Genomic DNA, 12802 nt, shown 5'->3' with positions numbered 1-12802 from the left:
ATTGAAAGTTTAGGTATATCGTACGAAAATTCATGAGTTAGAATAGCTTTGAAAGACTAAGTAAGATTAACAAGACATTTTGAAGACAACAAAAAGAGATCAATCTCAGAATTCCTTTCAAAAATATAGAATCAGGATTAGGGAAAACACAGACCCATAGAAATACCAGAGTTCAGATCTAGTGTTTAGGAGGAGTAAGTATCCATTGTTGACTGTGAGCCCTTTGTCAGGTAGATATGTCATAAGATCGCTTTAAACTCAACCTCATTCTTTTTATATATCCACAATCATGTTGAAAAATAACTGCTTTATAAACAGCAGTAATGTATGTGCTTCAACTGTTTAACTGGATACTCTTCCCTGAATGTACAGATACCGGGGCTATTAAGAACAAGAAAGGTTTGAATAAAACACAATATATGTTCTTATCATTGCTTTATTAGTCATACTACATCGATTCTGCATTGAATAGAACTAAATGGTTGTAAAATACTTCTATTATGCTTCCAGAATCCTATACTAATCAATATGCAATAAACAAAAACAAATTCTTATTGCATCGGATGTTATCCGGAACGACGCATTTCCTCTCCTCATCAAACTGTCCCCGAGTAATTAGTGTGATAACGGCTATTTCTGACATAGCTATTTAACCGTCTTTTTGAATCCTTTCTCTATACAACAGACGAGGCGTTTAGTGATTATGATTTGTATACCAGACTACAAATTTTCTGTTGGCCAAGTTGTTGGCGACCTCATGCAAAACGCTCCTTCGAAATTTCTTCATGAGATTGTATGCTTATTCACAGCCAGTTCCCATCGACTTCATGTGATAGTTGGTTCTCATCGACTTCTTCTTACAAGAGGATATCATCGACTTCTAATTAGAGCAAGTCCCCATTGCTTTCTAATCTCAGTCAATCTTCATCTATATTTAAGAGTATCTGCAGAGGTGCAGAAAATAAATGTGTGGCAGACGTTTCAAGACTCTCTTGGTATCACATTGTATTCCCGTACGAAACTCTTCCAAAATGTTTTGATTTTGTGAAGCAGTTTTGCGTCTTTAGACTGAAGACGTTTATTGCCTATCAGATCCTCAAGACATATCCACTTATCTGCCTCTTTCATCACGTATCCGCAGTGAAACAGGATTTTAACGATTTTCGTACAGTCATTGTGTTCCCCCATAGCAACGAGATGTAGGGCTGTTTGACCAAGACAATCCATTTCATTCACGTCACTTCCATGTTTGATAAGGTATTCAGCGATTCTGAATTTTCCTTCCTCCAAAGCCAATAACAAGGGGGTTTTACCGGAATTATCACTCTTGTTCACTCGAGCCCCTGGAAATCAGAAACAATGACAATAAAGTATTGTATAATTGAAATACGTAACTGATAAAATGAAATATCAACAAATAAGATTCATGTCTTTGGAATATATTTAAGAGTTATGTATACCTGCTTTGATCAATGCTTTGATCATTTCCACATCGTCCATTTCAATAGCCAGCATCAGAGCAGATCTTCCATCTTTGTTTTCAATGTTGACATCACAGTAAACCAACAACATCTTCAGTAATTCCAAATCTCCATTAACAATAATGGTAAAAATCAGAGGTTCCCCATTCTCATCAGTGATATTGGGATCGACTCCACATTTCAGCATTTTTTTCAATGCTCCCAAATTACTGTTGATAACACATTCCCACATGTTTTGAGCTATAGTTTCCATTATTTCTCTTAGACAAGTCCAGATTGTGGCCTAGAATACTTCAGACTTTACTCTTTCTGTCTTTTATACTAGGGTTCTCTCTTATTTAGCATATTATTAGCATTTTTAGGAAAGGATGCAAATTTGATTGGATGCTATTCGTATGCAATAAAGCTCAACATTTGGATGGGTTCCCTGAAGACATTGGAGAGATGGGAAACCGCAATTCCTAATTCATTCTTTATTTGTGAATGTGTTTAATGGCCTAAGGTTATTTAAACTGTAAACGTATTTGGTGGTTTTTTAATTACCACACATAAACATCTTCAAGTATATTGTTTCGTTCGTTACAAAAACAGAACGTAAAGAATAACTATTATTATTGAAGAAAAGCATGTAAAATTTAACAATTATCATTAAAAGAATAAAAGGATTTTGCATAGCAAGGGATCATATATTACGATTGGATTTGGTATGATGAATACTTATAAATATATATCACAAATATCTCATCTAACTTTACAAAATCATAGACAATGTTATCACAATCGGAGATGTTATATCACACATAGTTTATGGAGAATAAGAGAACTATCGATAATACAATATAATAACAAACAAACAAAAAACAATAAAAAGATTGAGTATCTCACATACATTCTTTGCCTAAAATAATCAAAAATTGAAATAGGTTCCAGGACTCACTCGGTGTGTCCAGGGGTCCGAGATTGCCCTACTCTTAATTTTGTAATTTTGAGGGATTTATGAATTTGATCACTGTTCCTTATCTTCACTTTTTATGCAAACTGATGACAGGTGGATAAATGAATGAATGACATAGGCAGCACAGACAATTATCATAAAATTCATAAATTCGGGATTTGCAAGCAATATAAAAGATGGATGATATAATTGGTGATTTATTTATATAAACAAGCTGTCTTCCTTTGTTTACCAATTATTGTATGTTTTTGCAGTATTTTAGTACCAGTTGATATAAATAATCATTTTCTGATAAATTTTGAGTAAATATTCAACTTCGCATTTGGTCAAATGCTGTCTGACGTGTTTCATACCGATTGTTAAGCCGTTCTTGACACACTGATTTGACTGCGGATAACTCCGTTTACCTGATCAAGATATGGGGATCACGGCGGGTGTGATCTGTCAACAGGGGATGCTTACTCCTCCTAGGCACCTGATCCCACCTCTGGTGTGTCCAGGGGTCCGTGTTTGCCCAACTATCTATTTTTGTATTGCTTGTAGGAGTTATGAGATTGATCACTGTTCGTTATCTTCACCTTGCATTTACATGAAGAGACATTATTTGTCGAAATGCGCATCTGGTGCATCAAAATTGGTACCGTATAAGTTTTACATGTATGTTGTTATGCATAAATTTCTTAATCAATTCAATAATAATAATAATAATAATTTATTTTCTACATGATGTCTTTATCCTCCTTATTGTCAAACTTAAAACATAAGACAAGGATATATCATTTACCATCTCATGTAATTCACATTTAGCACACATACAAATAAATCATAGTGTCATTACCTCAGAATATTTGAACTGAAATCATGTGTCTACATGTAATGAAATCCCATTATTTCCCTATACATCTCGTGACATTCGAGTGGAAAGATGGTAAAAATAATATTTTAGGAGGAAGGGATTTGAATTATGCTGTTTAAAAAATCCCAGAAAAAATGTTTATATCATGAAATAGTGATTGGTGTGAATTCTGTTTAAATGTTACATGTAGTGGAAATCATATCAAAACAATGCCGGAATTTTGAAGGTAATTTAAGACGAGTTAAATATTTGAAATATGTTTTGAAGACAGCAAACGAGGGCATAAAAGTTTCATGCATGAAAGGACGTAACTGTTTATCAGACGAAGTTTCAACTATATTAGCGAATAAAACTCAGAAATATCTATTTTCAGTTCAGCGAATAGATGTTTCATGAGGAAAATTCGATAGTTCACACTCTCTGTTGATATTTTAAAAGATTTAAAGACTTCTTTGATTACAATCATTGGACCGTTCTTTACACGTTGCTTTTGAAAAAAGGAACATTAATCAATGTCATGATTCGTATAAGGAATATAGATTGAAAAGTATGGCAAGCACGGACAACTGGATATACCAGAGGCTGCGTCCCCTGTAACCTCAAAGTATTTGACAGTACATGCCTCGATTTAAAAACTGATCATACGCAGACCAAACTCTTGCGTATATAATCAGTTGAGAGGCATAAACACAATACACAGGCGATAATAGAATATTGCTACATAAATATGGAAATTTGATGATTGAGAAGCTGAAGTCATAAAGTTGAGTTGTTAGTTTGCTATTAACATCTATACTCAGAAAAAATCTAAGTATGAAGCAGATGTGGAAGGCTCTGAGGTGTCTTTTATTTCGAGTTCACTGGGATATATAGAATCAGCACATCAAGAAAAACTAGAAAAAAATAGGGGATATATATAATCGTGATTCTATCAATAGTTGTGATAATGATAACGATATATTCAGCATCGTCTTTAATATTTACTGCTTTTAAAGCAAACCTTGTATTTCGATTCATATGCGAGATGCCCACTGTACTTGTATTTCTTTTTAAATATTTTTCGCAATTTTGTCCAAAAACAAAATGAAACCAACACAAAACGAAGAATTCGCAAAATCCAGTTTGATAAAGGTACATACTTTCTGTGACACACAACTGATATTTTTATTGCTTTAAATATATATGCTAACACTCTACTCTGGAGATATTACTGAAATAAGTCAACAAATGTCTGTAGGCTAGCATTCACCTTTAAAATTATGTGGCAATGGCTGGTCTTAGTTCAGTATACTAGTTGACAAAAGCGCTGATCATAATGCGGTAGATGAATGAGACTTGAAAGGTCGTTGTTCGTGATACATTTTGATATTAAGTACTTTTCAATCGATTAATTTCATCATGGAAATCATAGCGTACCAGGTAGGGAATGCATATGTAAATCATTTAATGAATACTGAGAGCATTTCAATGCCAAATTAATGTTCTGAATCACCATAATTTGATAAAAGATATTTCCTGATTATATATGGTTTTCTTATCCTGATCACTGTTCGTTATCTTCACCTTTCACCTAAATATTTATTTTAGGAAGAATATGCTGCTAATGTGCAATATGTGTTTACAGTATGATAAATCTTGAAACCAGATGATTGTGCACATGAACACTCTATATGAACAAGTGAAAATCACTAACAGTGATCAATTTCGTGATTCTCATAAAGAATATAAATTCCAGGGTAGAGGAAATTCAGATCCCGGGCCACACCAGGTTGCTCGGTTTACCTGATCAAGAAATAGGGCTAACGCAGGATGTGATCGGTAGATGGGGGGTGCTTTCTACTCCTCGGCACCTGATCCTACGACTGGTATATTTAGGAGTCCGTCCTTGCTCAACTTTTAATTTGTATTCCTTATAGGAGTTGTGAGATTGATCACTGTTATTTATATTTTTTATGTCAATAACGGACTAACAATTGGAATCAAACGGCGGTGTACAGCATTCAACCCCGTGATAGCTTGTATTTGCAAATTAGATAATTATAACGAACATATCATTTGGAAGAGTATGCATTTAAGCGAGATTATTTTCACATGTTATCTGCCGCTTTGCATATCCTATTAACAAATGATTTTGCTTTGGTACATTGTAATTTTAGATGACTTAGTGTGGATAAAACACCACGGACAGATATAAATTTAATAATTAATACCCGAAAAGCTCCCGTAGATTTAGGACAAGGCTGTACTTTTTCTTCTTAGTTTTTTGAAAAATACTCTTTATGCCATGAACTTCAAATTGTGTTGAACGAATGAATACGAATTAATAACGAAGATATTAAATCAATCTCAAACCAAATACAAAGACAAGCAATTTCAACTTACTCTTATTTGATTAAAATGATGTGGATTGAAAAAAAAAAGTCAATTTTCATGCACGTTAATTATCAAAGATAAGTTATTTCGAAGATTTACACATGGTAATGAAATGATCAGATATAAATTGAACAATTATCATTGACTTGTTTGCGGGTGTGACCGGTCGACAGGGGATGTTTACTCCTCTTAGTCACCTAATATCACCCCTGGAATGTCCAGTTGTCCGTGTTTGCCCAACATTTAATTTTGTACTCTTTATAGGAGCTATGAGATTGATCTCCACCTTTTGATAAAATTACATTTAAATAATATCACACTTTTTAACATACACTTACACAGGATGCTTAAATGGAATATTTGACAGTATGACTATCATATGTAAAAGCAATGATTCTTACAATTATGCCGTGGTGTCTGCCTGGCTGCCTCTTGAATATATTAACGCGTATGGTATGTTATTATCACCATGAACACTATTGGGTTTAAGACAAAAATCGGAATTTTGTTAATATGACTTGTATTTGTAATAAACCTCTTTCTTGGAGAATGTAATGTTAAGATCGTTTGATGCACAAAAATTCTTATCTGTCCTTGAAATGATTGTCCCTAGGTACAAAAACATAAATTGTTCTTGAAAAGTAAGATTATGAAGGACGAGAGATTAATCTCGCAGAAGACAGTGATTGAAGATTTCGAAAACTATGACCTATTTTTTTGCTATAATCAATAATTTCAAAGTACAAATGGAAAACGTTCTACCTGACATGTGACATTTCTTAGGTTGGCAAATCATATATCCATGATAATTTTAAATATCAATGTCCCCTTGATGTTTTGCTGTCTGAATTGATAGTTTAATACATATGTTATATGGTACATTTCAATGTGATCGAAATGACAGGAGATTAGCATAGATCATAGTTCAATTGTATATTTTGATATTTTTAATAACACAATCCATTTCACATGTTCATTCATATTGATGTAATTGGTTATAAAACAAATAAAACATAAACAATTCATGAACGTACTCTCCAACGTTTGTGCAATCACGTTTACTGATTTTGACTGCGGATAACTCCGTTTACCTGATCAGGATATGGGGCTGACGGCGGGTGTGACCGGTCAACAGGGGATGCTTACTCCTCCTAGGCACCTTATCCCACCTCTGGTGTGTCCAGGGGTCCGTGTTTGCCCAACTATCTATTTTGTATTGCTTGTAGGAGTTATGAGATTGGTCACTGTTCGTTATCTTCACCTTGCATATGATATTTCTCCAGTTGATTTAGGCTAGATAAATCTTGACTTTGTACTAAATATTTTTCTCTTAAATATCTTCAAATCACGATATCCTTTCTCTAAAGGAATTAGCATCGAAACGGGAAGTATCTCCGTGAAATGTGCACGGCATTTACGAATATGATTTTAAGATTTATGAAATATGATAGGGATTGGTTTAGAAGCTGAATGCATTATTCAAAAATATGTGTGAATTATGTATGATGATGTTAAAAGCGATGCAACACTAATTGTAAAAACCCTTAATTCATTTTGATGCCTGGGAGATTTACATTACATTTTAACGATTGAATATTGAGATTAAGATATATTTCAGTATGCAGTTGAAATTTTTCAAAAAAGTATATCTTACTTATATAAAGAAAACAATAACTGATTTGAAACATATAAATGATTAAACTATATTCCTCCCAATTAGTAATACATTGTTCAAATGCGTAAATGAATGTCGCAACATTACAAATATAATTCAAATTCAAGGAAACTTAGTTTATTTGAATTGAACTAAACCATAAATAAAACAGTATTTGGTGACTATTACACACTCTATGGAATTCGTCGTATTATAGTTGATATATGATAAATATGAAGAAAATTGAGTGATGTATGATTACAATCTCGTATTCGACACATAACAACAAAACTACGTACCAACTATCATTCTGTGTTTAGTAAACCAGATATGATGAGATAATTATATAGATTCCATGAGGAATATGTATTGGATCCAGCTGACAAAAGCTCATGATGCGATTGTCTGTATTTGTAAGTATCATTATTACAGCTGCATTCTAAACGAACTTGGCATTAATTCCACATTTGGTAATCCTTCTTATACTCCAAGTTTCCTTTTCAAAGACGATATTTTCCAAAATCATGCTTTAGTGTTAAACACATGTGATAGCCAGGTCAATGAAACAAACGCACGAAAGGTGAAGATAACGAACAGTGATTGACCTCATAAATCTCATAAGCAATGCAAAATAGATAACTGGGCAAACACGGACCCCTGGACACACCAGAGGTGGGATCAGGTGTCTAGGGGGAGAAATCACCCCTGTCGACCGACAAATATGAATTGCTGTACCTATACTGAATTTCAAAATTACACAAAACCCCTTACAAACAGATAAACTACTAGATCCAGCAAATGTTCTACAAAGCTCATGTCTTTGCTCCTCACATAAATATAAACTGCTTTTGAATTACTGTGTTTACTTGATCAAGTTGTAAGGTTCAACGCGGGTGTGACCGGTCAACAGGGGATGCTTACTCCCCCTAGCCATCTGATCCCACCTCTGATATATAAAGAGGTCCGTGTTTGCCCTACTCTTAATATTGTATTCTTTATAGGAGCTATGTTCATCTCCCCATTTTGTATCGTACAGTAAGTAGAAGGCCATTTTTATCTTCTTACAAAATGTAGACAGTGAAAGCGACTGTAGTTAATATTATAACAGGGGCGTGTATGATTGTGAGAACATAAACGCGTTTGCATCTGCAAAAGAGAGAGAGGAAATCAAAATAGTTTACGTCAGGACTAAAACTTGTCAAACATCAATTGTAATTCAGACCAGAGTAGAGCACTTACCATGTCTACAATTCAAACCCCACGGTCATTGCATCAAAATGTTATTTATAAATTCATAATGATAAAAAGTATAGCCCCACAGTACATGCAAGCATTCGTTTTAATTTTTCTTCCAGAATGATTAACGATTAAGCTAATGAGTAATAATGGTTTTCTATACACTCAGAGTTTACAAATGAATGAAGTAATGGCACATAATATCTCCAAATTTACATTTAATGTTTCTTTCATCCATAAATTCATACAAAATATTGTCGTCTTGTTCATTAAGAAATGCGGTTTACCAAAACAAACAGCAAGTCCAAGTTATATGTCTCATTGTCGCACTGCCCAATCAGATTCTTGATATACTCTAAAATGATGATATGTTAATGAAGACATTATGAAGTATATAAAACCACAATAGAGCAATAACAAGAATTTTACAATAAACAATATCACCATATGTGAAAGGCAAATCATCTGATGATAAAGGGAATTATTTCTGTATAATTCAAATTACATTATGAAGAAATTCGATTCGAATTTAGTAACAAAAGTCTCGTAAATCTCTAAAACATTTCCTAAAACATGCTCTTCTCAAACACAGGGTTCAGAATATTTGCTTGAAATAGAATCGTAAAAGATATATTCAACATGTGGCAGTCTAAAAATGTAGAATATTATAATGTCCGGCGGGACCTGTGATCCCTGGTTTATGAGACTGGTGTCATCCAATGAACAACGGTATATCGTGATATACTGCAATACGAAAGGTATCTGTGATTTATTTTGCTCTCACTTTCGTCAACATTAAATATCATGTATTTTCAAAGGTGAAATTTATTCCTTGCACTTTACTGCTGTTGATCGTTTGTTTGTCATACATGTGGATTTGTCGTACAAAGGACAGTTCAAAGTAACTTGTGGAGAATCGCATACATGTAAGGCGGAGTATTCCGTAATATTCCAAATGATTCCTTTGAAACTGACTTTTAATTTTGTTTTCGTTATAGGACTTATGAGATTGATCAATGTTCATTATCTTCACCTTTTCACCCCAGTGAACTCTAAATAAAAGACGCCACAGAGTCATTTATATCTGCTTGATACATGCCTTATATGGATATTATATGGATATTTTGTTGAACATGTATGCAAATGGCAAAATAATAAAGAACTTTCTGAAAGAAAGATGAATTCAGCTTCTTTATCCTTAACTTTCAATATTTGTGTATCAATATTCCATCATCACCTAGTCATGTTGTGTAAGAATCCCCATTTTGTCGATGTACGAGAGCATGTTCTATGTATGATCGCATTTTAGATTGAAACAGGGCACAGACAATTAAGTTGACATTATAGGACTTTCAATAGTCTTGTTGAAAATCAACATTTTGAAATTCTGTGATCGTTATAATAATATAATTTGCATATATATAATCTATCACTGAGTTGAAAGCTGTCTAACCTGTTTCATATCACACGATTGAATTAAGGCGTCCTATACAGGTATAAAGTAAAGTATATACTTAGAACAGTCACAAGATTTTTACATGGATAATATTCAATGAAAAATATCCGAGAAAGAATGGACATTCATGCCCGATGCCTAGTAAGCTTCCATACATTTTCATAGAGGCCAATGTTTAATATCACGTGACTATCACGTGTCATTGTAAATTTAGAACCTACAAAACTATTGTAATAATCTTAAAAGTGCAATGATATCGGCTATATGCAGGCCGACCTTTTTTACAGTGATAAAGCTTACTATATATTCACTGAAACGTCTTGGGAGCAAGATCTATAAAAGAAATGAGGTCTAAAATGCAAATCATGCAGCATAGTTTTCAGTTTTCGAGAGTATGCAAGAAAGTATCAGATACCAAAAGAGATTTCTGTTGTGTGAGAAGTTGCTCTCAGAACTTTTCTTATTAATCGATGCAAGAGGAATAAAAACATATAAACATCAAACACCGCGATATACTGTATATTATTGCACTTTCAAATGTACTGCATCTGGTCGCAATGATTATGTAAATTACATTTGCTTAAAAGTCAGTGATGATCGAGATATAAAGACGATTTCAAGGTTGCAATACAATGTAGAATGTACAATGCATTACACAAAATAATTAAAAGGATTGCTCCCGTCCCTGAACCAGCTGTATCACTGGAAAACCAAAACAGTGAATATTTGTGTTTATATCCAAAGATGTTTCTGAAGGTAAAGCCGGAACCATTGAAAGTTTAGGTATATCGTACGAAAATTCATGAGTTAGAATAGCTTTGAAAGACTAAGTAAGATTAACAAAACATTGTGAAGATAACAAAAAGAGATCAATCTCAGAATTCCTTTCAAGAATACAGAATCAGGATTAGGGAAAACACGGAGCCATAGAAATACCAGAGTTCAGATCTAGTGTTTAGGAGGAGTAAGTATCCATTGTTGACTGTGAGCCCTTTGTCAGGTAGATATGTTATAAGATCGATTTTAAAGTCAACCTCATTCGTTTTATATATCCATAATCATGTTGAAAAATAACTGCTTTATAAACAGCAGTAATGTATGTGCTTTAACTGTTTAACTGGATACGTTTCCCTGAATGTACAGATACCGGGGCTATTAAGAACAAAAAAGGTTTGAATAAAACACAATAGATGTTCTTATCATTGCTTTATTAGTCATACTACATCGATTCTGCATTGAATAGAACTAAATGGTAGTAAAATACTTCTATTATGCTTACAGAATCCTATACTAATCAATATGCAATAAACAAAAACAAATTCTTATTGCATCGGATGCTATCCGGAACGACGCATTCCCCCTACTCATTAAGCTATCCCCGGGTAATTAAAGTGATAACGGCTATTTCTGACATAGCTATTTAACCGTCTTCTTGAATCCTTTCTCTATACAACAGACGAGGCGTTTAGTGATTATGATTTGTATACCAGACTACAAATTTTCTGTTGGCCAAGTTGTTGGCGACCTCATGCAAAACGCTCCTTCGAAATTTCTTCATGAGATTGTATGCTTATTCACAGCCAGTTCCCATCGACTTCATGTGATAGTTGGTTCTCATCGACTTCTTCTTACAAGAGGATATCATCGACTTCTAATTAGAGCAAGTCCCCATTGCTTTCTAATCTCAGTCAGTCTTCATCTATATTTAAGAGTATCTGCAGAGGTGCAGAAACAAATATGTGACAGACGTTTCAAGACTCTCTTGGTATCACATTGTATTCCCGTACCAAAGTCTTTCAAAATGTTTTGATTTTGTGAAGCAGTTTTGCGTTTTTAGACTGAAGACGTTTATTGCCCATCAGGTCCTCAGGGCATATCCACTTGTCTGCCTCTTTCATCACGTATCTGCAGTGAAACAGGATTTTAACGATTTTCGTACAGTCATTGTGTTTCCCCGTGGCAACAAGATGTAGGGCTGTTTCACCAAGACCATCCATTTCATTCACGTCACTTCCGTGTTTGATAAGGTATTCAGTGATTCTGAATTTTCCTTCCTCCAAAGCCAATAACAAGGGGGTGTTACAGGAATTATCCCTCTTGTTCATTCGACCCCCTGAAAAACAGAAACAAAATGACAATAAAGTATTGTATAATTGAAATACGTAACTGATAAAATGAAATATCAACAAATAAGATTCATGTCTTTGGAATATATTCAAGAGTTATGTATACCTGCTTTGATCAATGCTTTGATCATTTCCACATCGCCTATTTCAATAGCCAGCATCAGAGCAGATCTTCCATCTTTGTTTTCAATGTTAACATCACAGTAAACCAACAACATTTTCAGTGATTCTAAATCTCCATTAACAATAATGGTAAATATCAGAGGTTCTCCATTCTCACCAGTGATATTGGGATCGACTCCACAATTCAGCATTTTTTTCAATGCTCCCAAATTACTGTTGATAACACATTCCCACATGTTTTGAGCTATAGTTTCCATAATTTCTCTTAGACAAGTCCAGATTGTGGCCTAGATTATTTCAGAATTTACATTTTCTGTCTTTTATACTTGGCTATATTTAGCTCTAAAACTTCATAGTTATTTCGGATTTCAAACATTTTGGTTGAGCATCACTGAAGAAACATTATTTGTCGAAATGCGCATCTGGTGCATCAAAATTGGTACCGTATAAGTTTTACATGCTAGGGTTCTTTTTTATTTAGCATATTATTAGCATTGTTAGGAAAGGCTGCAAATTTGATTGGATGCTATTCGTATGCAATA

At 33.9% G+C, this 12802-nt stretch overlaps 2 protein-coding genes across 2 annotated transcripts; both read right to left on the bottom strand.

Annotated features, from left to right (window-relative positions):
- Positions 1-430: 430 nt before the first annotated feature.
- On the bottom strand, positions 431-8135 carry LOC125678399 (serine/threonine-protein phosphatase 6 regulatory ankyrin repeat subunit C-like). Its single transcript, XM_056156629.1, has 4 exons — positions 8091-8135; positions 6314-6367; positions 1461-1713; positions 431-1343 (listed from the first exon to the last, which is right to left on the bottom strand). Exons 1-4 carry the CDS (start codon positions 8133-8135, stop codon positions 982-984), a joined length of 714 nt encoding a protein of 237 aa, XP_056012604.1. The 3' UTR covers positions 431-981.
- Positions 8136-11807: 3672 nt separating this feature from the next.
- Positions 11808-12496, bottom strand: LOC125678398 (ankycorbin-like). The gene is made up of 2 exons (XM_048916828.2): positions 12244-12496; positions 11808-12124 (listed from the first exon to the last, which is right to left on the bottom strand). The coding sequence occupies exons 1-2, from the start codon at positions 12494-12496 to the stop codon at positions 11808-11810; spliced, it is 570 nt and encodes a 189-aa protein (XP_048772785.2).
- Between the last annotated feature and the right edge of the window lie 306 nt (positions 12497-12802).

Source organism: Ostrea edulis, chromosome 2 (genome assembly GCF_947568905.1).
Source record: "Ostrea edulis chromosome 2, xbOstEdul1.1, whole genome shotgun sequence".
In the NCBI taxonomy this organism is placed as follows: domain Eukaryota; kingdom Metazoa; phylum Mollusca; class Bivalvia; order Ostreida; family Ostreidae; genus Ostrea; species Ostrea edulis.
The sequence above is the reverse complement of the archived record's forward strand: the minus strand, read 5'-3'. Positions and strand labels throughout refer to the sequence as shown.